The 20,263-nt window shown below is 33.5% G+C and overlaps 1 protein-coding gene across 3 annotated transcripts in view; it reads right to left on the bottom strand.

Moving 5' to 3' along the window:
- Positions 1-281: 281 nt before the first annotated feature.
- The window catches only part of mv (lysosomal-trafficking regulator mauve), a 92,759-nt gene continuing 72,777 nt past the window's right edge, over positions 282-20,263 (bottom strand). For all 3 annotated transcript variants that reach the window (XM_085960418.1, XM_085960417.1, XM_085960419.1), the window contains 13 exons: positions 19,710-20,044; positions 18,711-18,882; positions 17,870-18,100; positions 16,153-16,414; positions 14,893-15,046; positions 13,990-14,124; positions 12,273-12,487; positions 10,835-10,990; positions 9,972-10,164; positions 8,571-8,707; positions 6,768-7,015; positions 5,296-5,787; positions 282-944 (listed from right to left, as the gene is read on the bottom strand). In XM_085960418.1, the coding sequence (XP_085816544.1) occupies positions 812-944; positions 5,296-5,787; positions 6,768-7,015; positions 8,571-8,707; positions 9,972-10,164; positions 10,835-10,990; positions 12,273-12,487; positions 13,990-14,124; positions 14,893-15,046; positions 16,153-16,414; positions 17,870-18,100; positions 18,711-18,882; positions 19,710-20,044 (2,863 nt within the window). In that variant the 3' untranslated portion in view covers positions 282-811. The remainder of the gene's footprint in view (positions 945-5,295; positions 5,788-6,767; positions 7,016-8,570; positions 8,708-9,971; positions 10,165-10,834; positions 10,991-12,272; positions 12,488-13,989; positions 14,125-14,892; positions 15,047-16,152; positions 16,415-17,869; positions 18,101-18,710; positions 18,883-19,709; positions 20,045-20,263) is intronic.

The following is a 20,263-nucleotide window of genomic DNA, read 5'->3' on the forward strand; positions in this document are numbered from 1 at the left end:
TGCTAGACTAGTAAAAGGACAATGGTTTGAGTTGCCCCATCTCCACCAGCCATGTATATACAGCCGCGGTTTGTGCACGGCCGCCTTCACGATACAATAAACGTGTCAGAATGAAAAGATTTTAGTGCCACACTTCCTTGTCCCGAAGCGATGCTGCAAGGGACTGATGTAGCAATCATAAAAATGGTAAAAAAAAAACTAATATTACCGTATATTGTAATATATCAAAACGTTATTCGAGACTGTATTCTGTTAGTAGAATTTCATTTTTATTGTATTTTATCATGTTGTGTTGTTACACATGTTACCTGTATAATGTCACTTTAAAAACATTGACGTAACGTGGTCGAACATCTCTGACCCCGATTCTTCGATTGTTGATCGTCCAATAAATTAATTGTTCATGTGCGCTTAGCCTTATATGTGTGAATTTTCTCTCACACAAATGGATCTGTGGGAATGTGAAAACTACTAATTTTTTACTTAAATGTCACTTGTACCTCTTAATCCTCAGCCACTCAATTATCAATCAAATATAACAACTTTTAAATATAGGTATAATATGTAGTTATTCATATAAATATACTATGTAAATTTGAGTTTTATAATATTAGCAGGTAAAAAAGTATTGGTATGACAATGAATATAGGTTTAACATCTTATAAAAATATATCCTAGAAATAATTTTAGGTCATGGATCTTAAAATGACTAAGAAATAAGTTTTGGTCTAAATTTATTTGTTTTGTTATCTTGTAGAGTATTGTAAAATATTGAGAAGTAGATGTCGCAGTGGCAATAAGTCAATTTTAATCAGAAAATCGATAAGGACGTTAGAATTCTAAAGTTGGGAGATTTTCCAGGAATGTTGTCCCCTTCCCAAATCATGACGGTACCATCGGCGCCGGCCGCATAAAGATGATGAGCATCATGGCTGTAGCAGATACTGAAAAAAATAATACATACAAAAGGATTACTGCAGGTCTATTCTTAACGGTTATCACTTTAGCACGTTTCCGTTATTTCCATTCTTACAAATTAGCACGGAAGGTATTCTTTACAATAATTGGTTAGTGGCGGTTATCTCTAATTCATAATACGGCGAAAAATTAGGTTGGTAGACATGTCGGTCAAATTGAGATATGTTCGTAATGCCGAACCCAAGCGGATAAAGCCGAACGAGCGCCATCTAGTTGGCAATGAACCGAACACAAGAATTTTGTATTGAGATGTCGGACACATCAACATAACCTACAATTTTCTTAGTCATGTCATTGCGATTGCAGCAAAACAGTCGGATATAGCGTCTCAATTCTCAATATGTAAAATTGACATACTATGTCTCGTTCTCAAGTTAGCAGATCCAACAGAGGCGCTGTTAAAAGAAATCACCTTTTGACAGTTCAGATGGTTAACTTTTTTACATTATAATAATAACCACCAGAATACATCACAATGACCTCTTTTTGGATGTTAAGTGATATGTTAGAATAGGCATGGGACATGGAACATTTAACAACGTTTTTCTTAGGTCGTATTCTTATTTGTCCGATACAAATCTTGCAATCGATTTTTAACTAACTTCCCGACTAGCTAGACATTTGAAACTTTTAGAATATATCAGAACACGATGCCAATGCATTTTTTAAATACTTTTAGCCATAGTAGAATTGAATTCATTTTTAGTTAATTCTGTTTTGTATGAAAAGTTATTTTGATACCATTATTGGTTGCTAGGGGGTCCTAGCAACTAAATTATTAAATAATATATACATGTGTTACTATGGAAATCAATATGACATTTTATTATTCAGTATTTCTATCAAGTACAAATTTTTTTGATCGTTTAACCCTTTCTAAGCGTTACTACGGCTACGATTTCGACAAATATGTCATACACATAATGAATAATAATATGGTTTATGACTTTTATGAGCATTTTTGTTGAGTGTGTTAAAAAAATATCAGTCATAAATAGCTCATTTTTATAGCATCCAGGACATCTCAAACTGTGTAACTTTTATTTGAACTCCCATACACATTGCAGCACTGCAGGTCGAGTATAAATAAATCATCCTTGAGAACTACTGGCTATTTGAGAGTAATGTACTTACCACCAGTGCCTGGTTTGTACCTACCATTGACCCCGAACTGAATGGAATCGAATGACACATAGTTTATAACAAAACGGTTTATTTTTCGAATACCTATTAGGCTATTACAATTCGTAAAATATTAAATTTCAAACACTTTTTGCACTTCTAAATGCTTTATAGTCACCACAATTTTATTTTCAAGTTCATTTGTTTTTTTTTTATTATATTACTTCAATAACCTGTGGGTCTATTCTATACTTATCGAACACTAAAGTGATAAATAGTATCAAACTTAGGGTAGGTTTGTATCAAAATATTAGCACTTATTGTAACAATTACACGAAGTTGGTTTTTATTGTTGCAATAAGTGCGATATTTCAACAGCAGCAAGATAGGTGCTGTTAAAATATAGCACTTATTGCAACAATAAAAACCAACTTCGTGTAATTGTTACAATAAGTGCTAACATTTTGATACAAACCTACCCTAAGTATGATAATATTTATTACTTTATCACTTTAGCGGTCGATAAGTATAGAATAGACCCACTGGTACTAGAATAGGTAATCTCTTATTTTATTATAATGACATGATAGTAAGTAACTCGAGTTATTTTCGACTATAAATATAAGAAGAATTCTCCATAAAAAAAAATAGTAGTCATGAATCAAACCCTTTTGAATAGTGTTACGAAAAAAATAATTCTCAAGTGTCTGTCTCACACCAGCAGACGATGATTTGCCGCGCAGTGTATAAAAATTCAGTAGCGCGGGACCTGGTGTAGCGTAATACGACAATTTCCGCATTTATGCGGGAACGGGCATCTGATTGTTCGTGTCTTTTCTTTATAAATGGCTGATAACTAGGGTAAATAAATAATTTTTGTCTGTTTCACCTAATTCTATAACCAGAAAATAGTATTTAAAAATGTTAATCAATGATAAACAAAGAGACATATTGAATCGCGGACTCCTAGGTATATTTAAATGACACCTTGTTCAAATTATTTTCCGAAACTATTTACTCGCGGATAATATAATAGCAGATAGGCGAATGAATGCAATCTCCAAAAGCATTCCTTTTGTAAAAATATTTTGTAAATTCACTTTGATCAATGTAAATTTCGAATATTCTATTTAACAGTTTACGCACCAAATAGTTTTTCAATCATTAAAAAACAATATAACTTATTATATCGCAAACTCGTATCGTTACAAACACGTCAGTCAAATGTCTTCGACGCACATGCACTAAGAAGCGATAAGACACTATATACGCGGCAAATTTGAATTGGCCCGATGACTGATATTTTTTTATTCAAGACACGCTCCCGAAAAATATTTATTTAAATTAGATAGAACAAAAGTTTAGGCTATCCATTGACAGATGTCAAGAGAAGGATGATTTCTGAATAAATTAAATCAATGTTCGAATTATTCGCGCCTGGCCGAAAGGAGTACTAGGCAAACGAAAATCGAAATGACTTTAGTCAGCTGACGCGCGGATGACTCGCGCGTATAGGCTGACTAAAGTCAGTTGCCGCGTTAGAAAGGTTAAGCTAGTCAAGTCAAGTTTATATGATTCAACAGAAAATTTAAAAACGTTGTATATAAAAAGTTCTTTTTATCTTGTAATTATTTAGAGTCAACTTCTTTCAGTACCTAGAAGATGTGGCAACATTTTATTAATAAAAACTTACAAGTACTCAGTGTGGCATGTTTTTATAATATAATTTTTTGTACATATTATGTACAAATTTTCGCATAATCTTATACAAAGTAAAATATACAATATGCCACAATGCTAGAAAACTTATAATCGCTTTGGTAAGTTTAGGTACTTCCCAAATTGGCAGGTTTTTTTATATTAGAGACCTATGTATTTAGAATAGTTTTACTTACCATTTGAGCACTTAGGTTAAGCTCATGACACCTTATAGATGGATGTCTTTACAATGGTTATTTTTTGTATCGGTTGCTAACCAACCGTTTTAGTTAATGATTGTAAAATAAATTAAATGGTCAACTTGAAAAGAATGAAGGTTATATTGACAGACTTTTAATGAGGGTTGTTTATTATTCGCACAAGTAGTATTTGTAGTGAATCAGACACACATTAAAAAAACAATTCGTATTTTTTGCCAGTTGCGGCATTAAACTCACGACCCCGCAGCATTAAGGCTTTAAATGCTTTACTAGCAATGCCACTTATAGGTTCTAACAACATTACAAACATCTAATTAAACTATTTTTTATTCAATACATAATTTACAAGATTTAAGAATGTGGCATATCAATCAATATTATATTGTTAAAAATATTTTTTCTTATATGCAAGTTTTTGAGGTTTCCAAATTATGTATAAATTATTACATACGTCCACGTCTCGGTACATATTTCTAATATAGCTAAACAACTTAAGCACACTTACTTTCGTGCGCATAGAGTAGATGTGTAAACGCTGCGTCCGTGAGTGTAAACGCTACATCTGTGTGTGAAAAGTCTTTTTTACACGATATAATACGATATTATACAATGAATACCCTCGAATCTCAATCGGGGTATTAAAAAAAACCTTTTCAAAGACAAGCGGGAGAAATAATTGTTTTTAACGTGACCGAATATTTAAAATTGATGAAAAAACAGTACAATTTGAAATATAATATTGTTAAATCAGCAAACGAAGCAACTGGCGTGTACCTATCAGAGTGATGTGGGAAGGCAAAAATCGATAGATAACACGTAACATCCAATTTTTGATCGGTTATTCCTCAATAATTACAACTCCTCAATTGCAAGCATGATATAAAAATTGAAGATTCTAGTGAAGGGCAAGTGATTTAGGAATATACACACACATGGAAAACTTAATAATAAACATTGGTGCGAAGTGGATGACAGCGATGATTATTATTTTCGGAACAGAATAGTGAATCAGATGAGATGTCATAGTAATGCACGATTTGTATTGTAAGTAATTTAATAATTCATATTGAAAGTAATTTTAACGATTTGCTACAAATAATACAGGCTGCCGTTTTCGTAACTGACCGAAAACTTGCGAACCTAACCGAACTTCAACGCCATGCTTATGTTTCTAGTTATAAAAATAAACATTAGTAAGATACTCACTTTTGAATAAGTCTAAAGTCTGTTATAGTTTTAAAAAAATCAGTTGGCATTTTCAAAGTGTTATATTTACCTAACTAATGGATGAGTATAATTGGCTGGCGATAAAACAATTATTGGCTTCAAATCCCACGATGAAAACAGTCTGATGGCACCCGTATGGAGACCAACAACTACTGCATTCACGCTGACGCCTTCGGGAGCGTTAGAATAACAGATACAAGTCACTTTCTCAACAGTCTTCACTTGGCCTACAAATACACCGTTGATTGTATGAATACGAATCTTCGATTTGTATTTCATTATTGCACTTCTTTTATTCTTGGGCTCTGCAGTCTTAGATGTCTCTGGTTTTTGTTTCATATCCTCTAATGCTCCCTTTTCCGTGTCGGCTGGGTTTTCTTTCGGTCTACTGCTCGTTACATTGGGTTTACTGCTACTTATGGAAGTCTGAGAATTATTCGGTGTCATTTGGTGAACAGTAGCGATGTCGCACAGCGTATCACTTATGACTATGTGGGAAACAGTCTTGCAAACATTGGGAATGCTGCGTACATAAGTCAACCTGAAATAAAAACAAAATAACACAAATTATTGTTAATTATCTCTTTTTTTTATTCAATGAATAATTCACAAGATTTAAGAATATAATATTCTAAGTATTGAACATACATAATTTTGAAAACACTTCTGAGAAAATGTATTATAATCAATAGAAAAAATCTTTTTGAAAAAAGTAAGACCTCTTCATCTCTTGGGTTTCGGGCCATGCACATTGACCACAATGCTAAAGGCGCCATACTTAATTGCGACAAATATTAACTAATGCTCTTATAATACTCTCTGAATATTACATTTTTAAATCTTTTGAATTATTCGTTGAATAAAAAAAATGGTTAATTAAAAATTATTAGGAAGTTCAAGTAAGTTACAACACAAAATATCTTGGAGTAATCCATGACGTCACGTCGGTTAGTAAACTAAGTAATACCTACTTTGATTTAAAGTACAAAAGTTGATAGCCAGTGCAGCTCAATTTTGAAAATCACTTCATAGAGTATTATTTTCACAGTAATTCTTACCTAAATTGAGTTATTTTACACAAAAAAACTTTTTTTTATCAGATTCTAAGATCATATGACCCTCCACAGAGTGGTGGTTTGTATTAACAGATTTTAGTTTTCAGGAGAAATGGATGTTAGCCCCTCGCTCAACCAATTAGATCCATGCCTTTGCCATGCCATGTATTTGCCAGACCGAGGATTCGAACATGGCACCCACAACATTACAAGCCGATGAGTAAACCGCTCGGCCATCGACATCGACATATGGTGAAAAGAATTGAATGTCCAAAAAAGATATGTATTTGAGTAAAATATTGTCTCATTCAAATACATAATGTCATGTTGATTTTGCCTTTGATTTTGAATCGATTGCAATCCTTCAAATTCAATTTTCTACCAAACCATCGATATATTGTGTTTTATGTTATTTGATTTTTATTTTGATTTGATTATTTGTAAATATGGATTTTAAAAAACCAACCGATCAGTATCCCAAATAATAACGGTTCCATCTTCACTGGCGGTTGCGGCAACACCAAAAGCCGCACTCACATAAATAGCTACAATGGCCGTGTTGTGTCCGATTAGATAAACCGGCTTCCGAGAGAAATTCAAAGTAGGCGGAGCGGCGTTGACAGGCGCCGGAGGCAATACCAAAATGCGCCCCGACTGTAAACCCAGCCACAGTTTTCCCATTGTGTCACCCGTACCGTGTGAAACCACGCAAAGCTGAAACCAATAAATTAGAATATACAAAAGGTGAAGATTATTTTGTCTGTGGAAAGGAAAAAAGGGCGTAATCCACCAAAATCACAATTTTCATTAGTTTTTGGTCAAAGTTAAAATACAAAATAGACATAGCCTTGAAGTGCATGATAATTAATAATTTGGTTTTTATATTCCTAATCTGATATTAATTATTAACCCAATGCTTAGTGCAAGAACGTAGTGGTCGCGCGGGGGCGGCGCGGCGGCATCTTGCGAAACTCAAACGTATAACCGTGTGTAAAATGTTCGTAGACAGTGTCTTTTTTGGGGCATAATACACACGGTTATACGTTTGAGTTTCGCAAGACGCCGCCGCGCCCGCCAAATCACTACAGCCGAGCACTTACGGGCCGCACAAAATTGTGTTTTTGCTAATTGCTGATTTTTTGAATAATAAAATGCCTAATTCTTGTCAAATTTGGAATCACAGAGATTATCAATATAATTTTTTATCGTGAATATTTTACAAAAATTATCTCGTCATAAATTATACTAATGGTTTTATAAATGCGTTTAAAAATTAATAAATGTAAAAAATCTTAACACCACTGCACAGTTATGTACCGAAATATGACTATATTCTAAAACATTAGAGCGAGAGGTTTAAAAGAATACTATTTTATGTAACAAAAATACTTTATGCAGTCATCAAATGTTTAAAATAACTATAAAGGATAATAAGGCTTCAAAATTATATAAATAGATTATCTACAACGTTTAAGGAGTGTCCAGGATCATGGTTTGAAAATACAATAAAAAGTCAATTTTGACCTACGACGAGCATGTGGGCCGTTAAATCTTTCTTTTTGGTTTACTAAATTCTAGCTAATCCAGTTTTTTATCATTATTTTCGAGATGAAACAAATATTCATTGGAACGATTTCTTCTGGTACTAGCATTGAGTTTTTAATGTCATATTACTATTATAATTATTATGATCAAACGCATGAAAAAAAAAGCTTTACGGAGTTGATGAGTTCGCCAAAAAAATAAACACTAAGTGTATGGCCTGAGTGGACAGCATTCGGCGTGGCGGTGAGCGGCGTGCGTAACACAAATACGCTTGAGTTGTGCACGCCCCTCAATGCCCCTCCGAACGCTGTCCACTTAGGCCGTACATTTAAAACCTTGTAGTTTTGCAATCACAAAATTGCAACAATATAAAAAGATGATTCCAACTTTTTCATATTTCGTTTTGGATAGTTTTTAATCCTTTCTGTACCACAATTAGTTGGTTGGTGTAATTAACGTACAATTAGGGCTCGTTGCTTGCGGCAGTTAAACGGTTCCGTTTAACTGCCGAGTTAACAGAGAAACCTCTGAACATTATATTATAACTAAATGAAAAATAGAAAAAATATTTAGGTAATCTATTTTTCGTAACAATCATATTTCGGTTTATTCATTAAACATTTGAAATGCGAGAGTGTATCAAAACCCTGTAATATTTTATCCTTCAGGGAAACAATCTTCTTACAATATTAACAAAATGAAGAATGAATGAAAAAATACTTACACGGTCAATATTATGAATTTGAATCAAGGGCTCAGGAGGGAAGTCTTTCTTTTGTTTAATTCTAATAATACCATCCGAGTGTCCCCAAGTGATCAATCCCACAGTTCCAATTGTTGAATTTCCTAATACAGAAAAACCTAAAAAATACAGAATGTTTAAATAAAAATAGTTTTTTTCTTCAGCTGACCGATTGACGATTTAGATTTGATTATTGATATACCTTATTCTAAATATAAAATTAAAAAGATAAATCAGCAAATGGACTTCAAAAGAGTGGAGAAAGAAAAAATGATCAGAGATCGGAATAAAAATATGTAGTAACAATGTTTGACTTTTTGAATTACGACAAACACTTGAGGAAGACTCCAGACCTCTTTTGGTGTGGTTGAATAGTCGCTACAAAAAATCAACATTCTATATTATGTTGGCTATGGTAAATAAACAAGTAATCACATTTCGCTTTGGTTACATAAGCAATTCATTTTTATTTACAGTGTGGGAAATATTCATTATGAGTGAAATTTTCCAAGTCTTCATTTGATTCCTTTTTATCAAATTTGAGAGCTTCTTTTTAGTTTATTTTTTGTATTTATTTTATATGTAGGTCTCTCAGGTTGAAAATTCAATGCACAACATTCTCGACAATCTCATTTACGATGTCTAGAGAAATGAAATTCTCAAAATTTCATGTAAATAAAACTTCATTTTTCAAGAATTCTCAATCACAATTTCTACTCTTGATTGCATAATAAACAATAGATGTATAAAACCTAATTGTAAATAATAAAAAAAAGATGGCATAATTATGTGGAGTTCTGAAGTGGAGATATGCCATTAAACATACATTACTTTAAATATTTTGTAGACAGAAGAATATTTTGTATATTATCAAAAATCGAAATGACTTTAGTCAGCTGACGCGCGGATGACTCGCGCGTATAGACTGACTAAAGTCAGTTGCCATGTAAGAAAGGTTCAAAAGGTAATAAAAATAATCTTGACATTTTATGACCCATTAACACACACAGAACCGGAAATTTGGTAGGCACATCTCTGATCGTAAACGATATTTATGGAAATCAAATAAAAAATAATTTTTTTTCACATATTAATATTTCCCCCCATACATTTCATAATTCGTAATTCGAATTTTTTTTCGACTTTCGGTCGTGTGGAATTCGTATTAACGAGGTTTTACTGTAAGTATGACAGACAAAGTTTAGTGTGCTCTATTTGTCGGATCTCCACAGCTTAACTCCACCCTTCGCTACTAACCCTCAAACACCTGTAACTTCAGATACTACAGGTGTCTGTAATAGTGGCTGTCATTTTATATTAGGTCAAAAGTTTTATCCCTCCATCTTCTGATTTCTACACACTGACAACTGGATGATTTATTACCTTTATTTTTAACATATGTAAGCATGACAGTTGTGTGACTCGGTACGCCGATGACTTCATTGGTCAAGAGTGGAATAAGTTTGAGCGCAGGTGGAGTCTGTTGCCGCTGCCAAATAATGATCGGTTCATTTTCCTCCGGTGAACCGCAATACCTTCCCCAGCGGAGCCCGCTCACGCTGTCCAATACTTGAAGCTGCAGAAGACAATCAAAATCATTCTCATTATTTCAACAGCTTCACAACAATTCATTTATAAAAATACAAATAAAAAATCGTACAAACACATGAACAAAAAACAGATTACAAAATAAAAAAGACCATTGAAGAAATTTTGGTATAAATTTTTTTTTAGCATAGTCGGTTTGGTACCTGGCGTGAAATTAATATTTTGTAAGTCAGTGCATTGTTATTTTGGCTTTTTAAAATGAATGACATAAACGTTTGACATATCTGTGATTGTTCATCTAAGTATTTTCTAAATATCTCGGCAATATTCGCAGATATTCTACTGAAACTGTAAACTTGACTAATATGTATGTGAATAATTATGAATTAAAGTTAAATTACACGGATTAGGTGACTTCATGAATAAAATTAGGCATAAAACAAAATTATAATATTTGATGGAATTGATTGTTTCAGTGAATTTAAAATTGTTTTAAAATGCGGATTTTGGTGGACACAGATAAAAATAGTAAAGTTTACTATAACATAAATGAATTCGCCATGTGAAATGTATTGCAGCTAAATTAGTATAACAGCTTCGATTACCACGCATGGATAAAAATAATATTGCCAGCCTGAAAATTTCAATAATTTAAATATAGAACAAAACCCCCAACAATTGAATAGGTAGGTAAGTACCGGAATGTCTGGAATATGTTGTAAATCTGTAATAGCGTGGGGATGAGGGTGTTTCAGAAGTTGTCTTGGAGTTTGGCCATACATTTGAACCATCTTTTCCCAGGCGTCTTTATCATCGTCAGATTTCAAAACACTACAATCGAAACCATAGTATGTCTGAAACAAAATATTACTTTATTATTATACTTTCATTTTGATACCCACTCAATTAATATAAATTGTCCAATTGTTATGTATACAGTACAAAAATAAAATGACTATGTCGTACTAGGTGTAGTGTAATGTATCAGAACGTGATCGGTTGAAATTAGACAATCCTTAGTGCATTAGTGCGCTTGTGTAAATACAAATAAAAATTATAACATAGTTAATTCAAATATCAATTATTTGAAATTTTCTGTACAGTACAATATTGTATAAGGTTCCATGAATAAACAGAATATGATAAAACAGAATGATGACAAAAGAAAAAACAGAACAGTGACAAAACAGAACAGCGATAAATATAACTATAGCCTTTTAGGAAAAATATAACATTTAATACCTGTTGAAATTGTCGTATCTCTATATTTATTATGTTGTATAGATTTTTAATAACAGAGGTTTTTAATACGCCGCAAACTCATTATTTCATTGTAGTTACCCAAGCATTTGGAACCTATTAGATGGATTAAGGCGAGATATAGCTTGCCAGCGATTATTATTAGCCAATGCCCATACAGGTCACCTTGAAGTTAAAAAGAAAAGGTATGAGACCCTTAGTAATTGAGTGGCAATAGTTGTGCATGATTATCAATATCAAGAAGATAAATTGAGGTTTTTACGCCGAATGGCCAACATGCAGTGATTATTATTTTTAAATATTTATATATATTTCGTTTATAAACGTAAGTTTTAAGTTTTATAAGTATTTAATTAATAAATAGATATGACAAAAATGAATGTTTTCTTTTTCACCTGGCTGTTCTGTTTTGTCACGGTTCAGTTTCTTCATGTTCTGCTTTGTCCGGTTACCATTGTACAATGGGTACCTACCCGGATTTCATTACGATCATCAATTTTGTATGAGCATCAGAAAAAATTGAAAATTCAGATTTTCAGAAAAAAAAGGTTTTTCAATTATCAGGATTTATCATATTCACATACTGCCTTAGCCCATTAATTATGTAATGTGAATAATCAATGTTCAACTACTGTAATACGAATTTTTAACTCCTTATCTCAAAATTCGTAAATCATATTTTGTGATTATTTTTGACAACTTCAATAATTCGAATTTCAATCTGATGATGCAAGCATTTCAATATGTACAAAAAAAAACTGTAGGTAATAATAATTTGTAAGTCATAATTCGATTTTTATCTGTCTCTTCAAATTAAAATTAACAGGATTTTTTTGGGTAATAGATAAAAGTAAAAACAACATAAAAGTGACATACAGCAGGGTGAAAAACATTGAGAGCGTCTACAGCGGGCTGTCCGGTCTGTTTGAAACCGAATATGAGATCTATCCAGTGCGGGAGATTTTCCCTGACATATGCGCTCTCCAGGGCCTGCCTGTGTATCAACGTAAAGAGCCTAGCATTGGCCGACCACGCGGCCAAATGCACATCGTCAACCGATTGACCGCACTGCTGAACTCCTAGATTCAGGCCTAAAAAGCAAAAATTAAAATAAAAACAAAAAATAACATCCACATTTAAACACATACTATACCATACTGATGTACCAACACAAAACGTTCACTATGCAGCGGCTACGTGAGGAATGTTGCCATATTGTTTACCCTTTTGAATTATATTTCAATTTAATGAAGTCATTATTTTGTTTATTCGAGCATTCTTATGAACTTGATATTACCGATGATAAGTATTTACACAGTATTTTTTATCATAAAATTCTATTCAAACTTCCATATGCTGGCGTTTGATACAAGCCAAATCTTCGTAGACAATTGCTACAGAATCGTTTCAATCCAAACTGCAACTGTTCAAAATTCTAATAAGTAAACTTTAGAGTAGAATGCTCTTCTGTTTCCTTCAACTGAAGCATTTTTTTTTATAGAAATACTAGTGGAACGTCGCACCCCTGGCCACTTTCGGCTGCCCAGCCTCCCATTAGAGGAGTTTGCCCGCTGGCTGTCTGGCCATTCGCCATTCTCTCAGACCCCGCCCTATACTAGAGCCCCTACACATTTGCTATGTATGCAAAATGATGACGCGCCCTAATATATTGTTTAAGATCCATTACCTCAAAAAGTAGATCAATGACACGCGTGTCCTTTTATATGTCTATCTGAAAACCATCCACGAGGAATCTATAAGTAAAGTTTCCGGATGGATAGCGTCATCGCTACGATCTAATTTGCCCAATGCATGAACTAGGCTGAAAAATTACTGCCGAATTCACGCACTTGGCAGATATTTTGCCTAATTCATGAATAAGGCAATGGGCTTGCATTTTTCATGATTTAGTCAAAATTTTGCCCATTTCATGTAATAGTCAATTTCGCACATTCGGCGTAACACATACATAAAACTAATAATTGTGAAGAAGTTAAGCATTGCTCTATAGACATAAAAATATTGTAAGATCACATTCCTTTTCAAAAAAGGCAATCTAGCTGTTTTTGGACTGTTTTCACATTTTTTTTAGATGTCTAAACAGTATATTAAAATATTAGCAAGAAAAAGTCTTATTTCATTGTAAAACACTAATTCAGTACTTCACAATATTTAATTATAATATAGGTAGGTACTACATTTTTTTTATAACAAACGATTTGTGTTTCGTTTGTCTATGTCTATAAACACTAAAAAATAATTTTGCCTAATTTTTTGTGTTTTCGAAAGTAGAATTCGAAATTCGAAAGAAATATTTTTAAAAATCAACATTTGAGACAAATTAAGCTGTCAAACAATAATTTTAAGTCGAAATTCATCCGACAGATGATTTTCATTAGTACATTCATAAAAACCTTTCCAATAACTTTGCATTCAACTGTACATGATAGACAAAAAGATAAAACAAAATGATTAACATCACTCAAATTGCACCCCTAATCACATGTTTAATTTGTACCAAGTAATAATACATTTTAATTTCTATAATATTACATTAAATATTTACAAGAGATTTTTTTTAAAATACACTTACGTTCAGAATTACAGAGAAAATGTGGAAGATAGAAAAATTCTGGAATCAATTCTTTCATGTCGGTTGTCGAATCACAGTTACGCCACGATGCTTTAAGTGAGTGGAAAGTTCTATCCGGCATATCGAATTTATCATCTAAAAAAACATGGGCAGAATTACATTAAAACCTCGCTTTAAATACCGGGAACGCCAATTGGCGTCATACAACACATGTTTACTTAGAATACAAAAAAATATGATGCTCTAATATTATGTTCCAAATTTGTGAGCGGATGTCAGTGTAGAAATATGAAATACCGTATTCGTAATTTAAAATCAAAGTTTTACAGTGAATTCACAAATGACGATCATTTTGTAATCTTGATTTTTCAATTGTGTCGATGTTTTGAAAACAAAATACGAAAGCATAATTTGATGGATAGGATAGGACATACGTATGGATAATTGCATGGACCGGAGGGTCCTTTAGACTTCAATACCTACAGCCTCAGGTCACATGATACATAGTATGACACTGGTTTTGAAATTGCGTGAAATGCACCAAATTAGTTGAAGCCTTTGATGGATTGTGCTGGTGACATTGGTGTAATAGCTGCATACATATTAGTGCCAATAGCTACATGTCTGTCTAGTTAAACAAGCCAGCAGTCAATTTATAATACTTACCTACAGACAGATGTCGTTAGCAAATTACATAATTTATGTTGAATAGTTAATAGGCAATTTTTTTTTTTTTCTTAAGATGGTAGGATTTAATCGCCTAGTATGGAGTCTTCGCCACTGGTGATTGGTAACCTGCGGTAACAACTCCACGCTGAGTATTGCCAGTCTTTAAATATTACTGTAATGCATTATGATTAAATAAAAAAAAAAATTACCACTAATACACGAATACATATTTACCTTGATATGTGATGAACAATTTGGTGAACGGAGGTAGCCGCACGAGGAAATGTAGAACTATGCCTGAATTAGAGTAGTGTGATCCATAATGGTAAGGCTCTATATTTAAATTGGATTTCACACAGTTTCCATCTTTACTTTCTTGTTTTAAGTCCTGCAATCCAAAAAAAACTCTTACATTTAAATGTATTCCACTAGTGAGACAAAATTAAATCACATACATATTATTACCTACAACCAAAATCTATTTTCTAGTGCAGTAATTACGAACCTATGGCACGCGAAAGTTTTATTTTGAAGGGATTGGAAAAATACCTACAATAATAAAAAAATATACAAAAGTTTTAGAAATAAATGTACTTACTTCTATATATTTAAAAAAAAAAATGATGACATAGCCATGCGTATTTTCTTCAGTTTTTAATATTATTTTTACCAATAATATTCACCAGTATTTAAAAAAAAAATGGAAAACCGTTCAGCGATGGGGAATATATGAAAGAAGCGTGGGTTAAATGCTTCCACGATTATCTTTGAAAATTTTGAAAACAAGGAAAAAATTATTCAAAGAGTAAAAGATATGCATTTGGCTAGAAACACGGTGAAAATAGAATCTCAGGAACTCAATTGTAATTTTTGAACTTTTTTAATAGCATTCTAAAAACTATTTTTCATTTTTTTTCCCATGAAAAACTGCTCGGCACGTCAGTTGAAAAGTAATATTTCAGAAATTTTGGTATGCGTAGGTACGTAAAAAGGTTTGCCAACCCTGTTCTAGTGTATGGCAATTTTGTTGATACATTGGTTATTAAACAATTTTTTTCAGGTTGTTTCATGAACATGAGATAATATATCATGCTTTCACCTCAAACACAATGTCACATCCCGTACCCAAGGCATGACGAGCGTGAAACATTCTTCAAATTTGTATTTAAAAAGAGCACCTACTAGAGGAATTATCTGTTATTTACAGAAATCAACATATCCAGAGAATTTAAAGTCTATCTTCATTATATTACATTTACAAAGCAGTTTTTTGTCTCTCCTGTAAAATTTTAATTTTGTTACATTAAAAATTTCGTAATACATATTCTTGGCGGCGCCGTGTGGTGTCCATATGAGCCGACACAGTCAAAGAATGAGAAGATATAAATATATATTTAAAATTTAGCAAAATGAGTTCTTTTCCGATTCCATAGACAAAAAGATGATGAATATAATTTTATTATATTGTTGATAAAAATCAATTAATATCCTTACATTATATTTATTGATGTAATGAGCTTCATTCGTCTTATTTTGAACAGCCATCGGTTTTCTGAGATCCCTAAATGATTGGGGGTTATTCAAGTCCAGCTTCACAGAGGTGTAGTCGCCCAAAATAAATGGATACACCGGATATTGCATGAGGTCATTGTATGTCCTTCCTGCCCACCCGTTCAGCTGCATCAAGTATTCCCAATTGGTCATTGAACCGTTTCTCCAAAGGTTTACGCTTTCGGGCAAGGAGTCGATTTCAAATCTAGAAAGACAACATTAATACTATGAGATCTTCCATCATCAGTTGCCTAAGTCGCTTTATACAAAAGAATTGTAACTAATGGTTCAAATACATTATGATCACGTTATGTGCTGTCACAGTTAAGCTGCCGCTACGGGAAAAAGGTGTGTTATGTCATTTTTCTTGGTATTTAAAATGTTATCAGACTAATGCTCCCATCCCGTAGCACATTTTGAACTTTTTAACGAACATTGTCAGTTAGCAAAATCTGCCGAAAACACCAGAAAAATGAGGTCACCTCATGCGTACCGCGCTACATTGACACCCGCACGACTGAATGAACATTTTTTATCATTTTTTACATGCCTACACATTTTCGACTCATGTCAAAATAACGTGTTCTTTGTTTTTAATGGTTTTCTCTATGTATTTTCTATTAAATTATTATCTATTACCTATAGTCTGCAGGTTGGGTTCTGTTCAAAATATTATCTATGGATGCAATATCGTAAGTAATTTTAAAGTACGCACACGTAGAAACTGTTAAAATTAATTGAAATTAGCATAAAAAATGAATAATAATTCAAAATACTAATACATTAGAGTTGGCACTCTCCATCATTGAATTTATAGAAAATATTCTGCGGAATGACGAAACCATAGACTAAATTTGTTACAGTACCAGCATGTGACAGTATGTGACATGATCATAATGTAATTGCAGCATAAGTGTTAATATATGAAAAAAATATTAATACTTACATAGTTAAATTTCGCTTCTATGGATTCTCTAAAGTGAGGTAAATTAACAGTGTTGTTTTTTAAAACCGAACAGTCTCAGAATATTGTATTTAATTCAACTTCACGTTTTGATAGATCAATAATTTGTTTTTATATAAGAGTTTAAAGATTATCTTACCTACATTACTATTAAATTACCTATACTATTGTTTGTTGTTTATGGTAATGTTTTATTGTTTTTTTGTCTATGGTTAATAATTAGAATATGATGAATGCTTGACCTACAAACTTATCTAAAGAATGGGATGGGGGAGCCACTGTGGAAAACTACCCAATCAAGACTCGTAACTAGACAAAATCTGACATTCAAATGAAATTTTCAAAATGGTATCTTATGGTAGTTCGTAGTTCCATTTTTGGCCATTCTACAGATAACTTTGTAGGTCTGTAAATAAGTTTTATTTTGACTGTAGCAACTTCTTTTGTTTTTTCTATAATGGAGTGAAATATGCAATATTATAATGAGTGTTGCATTTGACATTTGTTAAGTGCTGCTAGGGCTGTACCAACATTTGTTCGCTTACCGGCAAACGTGTGATACAGGATAAGGGTAAGTACCGTGATTTTATTCGATCAAGTCTTCAATGTCAAAATGTCAATGTTTTTTTCACCAACAAAAAGCGTGAGAATGGGATTTGAACATGCACGAACAAAAGACTACTGCTGATTTCTTACCTGTTTGGAAGATGGCAATTATCAAGTGCTTTGAGGAAAGCTTCCATTTCCTCGGTTGTATCGAAAGCCAGAAAATGTGTGTGGCCTGACGACAGGAAGACTTCCACTGCTCGCTCTCTCAAGTGCCACCGCCGGGTGGACACACTGACGATGTTGTCCAGAGGCCAATAGACCCCCGTCACCCAATTGTTGCTGGCTGCATTTGCCGGTTCAGGTAAAAAGTGAATGCACCTAATACAAATGGATAATATTGGTTTATGAGAAGAGACGAGTCTAACAACAAAAATATTAGAACACGGTGGAGTAATTATGAAGGATGAAAACATCTTGTACCTATGTTGGTATTGGTAATGTACATTTTTTACATTTTACAAATTTATAATATTGATAGAGCATGACAGCGCCCAGCTGAACAATTTTCATAGTAGCACTTTATTTAATTATTTATACTACTACTTCACCATGTCCGAACCTAATAGGATCATATGGGCCTCCACAGAGTGAAGGTTGTATTAGCCATATTTTGTTTTTACAAAAAATGGATGTTAGCCACTTGCTCAACCTATTAGGTCCATACTCTGGCTCCAAACACAAACTGAAAAACAATATGTGTATTTGCCAGACCCAGGATTCAAACCTGGTACCCACGACATTATAAGCCAACGCTGAAGCCACTCGGCTATCGTGGGGCCAATTACATAACTATATTATAATACAATTTGAATGACCAAAAACTAATCCTTGTGAAAAACACTATCGGAGTATTTCAACATCCATATGGTCCGTCTCATAGGGAGTTGGTGATTTACCCACATACAAATTTGTCAATTGATTGTCGAACCTGTCGCTGAGAAGCAGTTCTCCATGCTGTTCGTTGTTGACGGTTACATAGACGGCTTGCGTCTTGTAATTCACGCTTTCGTTGAGATGCAGCCTCTCCACCAGCCCATTCTGGAGAGTGTTCTGAGGCCAGTCGAACAAGTACCCCAAAGGACTTTCTAATGATGCACTATCTGTAATCAGAATTACATTTACAAGGCATAACTTACATATCCGAATGTCGGCGACAAAACAAGTGGCTCCCCTAACATAGTGGCGGAATTTAGAAACACAAGTGACAGCCATCAAAATAAAACGTCTGGGACACAGAAATCAAGTAAATATATTATTGAATAATTACACACTTTCCAGCAAAGCAAAATTGTAAAGTATTTGTACAGTCAAACTCAGTTATTTTTTTTACATTTTGGTATATGATTTTCTCCATACATTTATTCACTTTTATAACGAGCTACTTATCGGATATACCGAGCAAAAATGTCATCAAAATTTTTCTTAAAACTGTTAATGTGTCGATCGCTTAAAAACATTTTCGACCCTAAGCAATAAAATCCGACCGTAGACCGATGCCGCTGGGATTGGATTATGTTTATGACGCTAGTTAAGTGTCTAAGTACCTAATTGGTATTTTTGCCGATAATATTGAAAAAGTATCCACGCATATGGTTGAAATTTCATGTAAAAAATCCAAGCCGAAGTCAGTAGGTACCTACTAGCGTTAATTACAATAAACAACTTCTTTTATAGTTTATGAATGCCATGCTTGTGTTGGGGAAGAATTCTAATTGTGTATTTTTGTTTGAATTGCGACTTTTTGTGTTATGTCACCGCTCATTTAAAAATACCTATTCTTTGATATAACAAGTAATGCTTATAATGAGCAAATTCAGTCGGTTCCATCTTCCTCGTAATAACCAAGTTCGACTGTATTTGGAAAATTTTCATTTACGATGGCGCATTACATGTTAAGAATTAAATATCATTCATTAAAATCACTCACCAGTCTTGTGTTGAAACTCCTCCAGAACAAACTTTTTGCCAATGTTGAGATGGCAGCGCCTCAAACGAACACGAACCCCGGACGGACCTTCCGTAGGATCTATTTCCCATGACATTGGGTAGGAATCTCTTATATACCAGATTCCCTGCTCATGAGCAATGAGTTCAATCAGCCTCTGCCACTTCTGAGCGGAGGCTATATACACGCTCTGTTGCTTTCGTAGATGGTCCAAGAAGGATTTCCTTTCTGAGTTTTGAGTGTCCACCACTCGACGGGTGGTTGACATTGCTGTTTCAGTCAATTTGACGGCGAGTGATTCCTTGTTAAATACACTCCTGTAAAAATGAACATACAATTTTAAAGAGAAACTTTTTTACGTGCAGTACAGCAAAATCGTTGGTAGAGTAAACGTGGCTGAAGTGTAATGAATGAAAAAGCATCACAGTCGACTCGAGAAGAGAAAAAACGCTCTAGAGTATTATATATGACCCCGGTGGCGTGCTGGGCCCAGGCCCTTAGGCTAGAGCCCTGTCAGCCTTCCCTTGTGCGGGCCA

Source organism: Rhyacophila brunnea, unplaced genomic scaffold, assembly GCF_057557595.1.
Source record: "Rhyacophila brunnea isolate RB1 unplaced genomic scaffold, BYU_Rbru_1.0 scaffold_11, whole genome shotgun sequence".
NCBI lineage: Eukaryota > Metazoa > Arthropoda > Insecta > Trichoptera > Rhyacophilidae > Rhyacophila > Rhyacophila brunnea.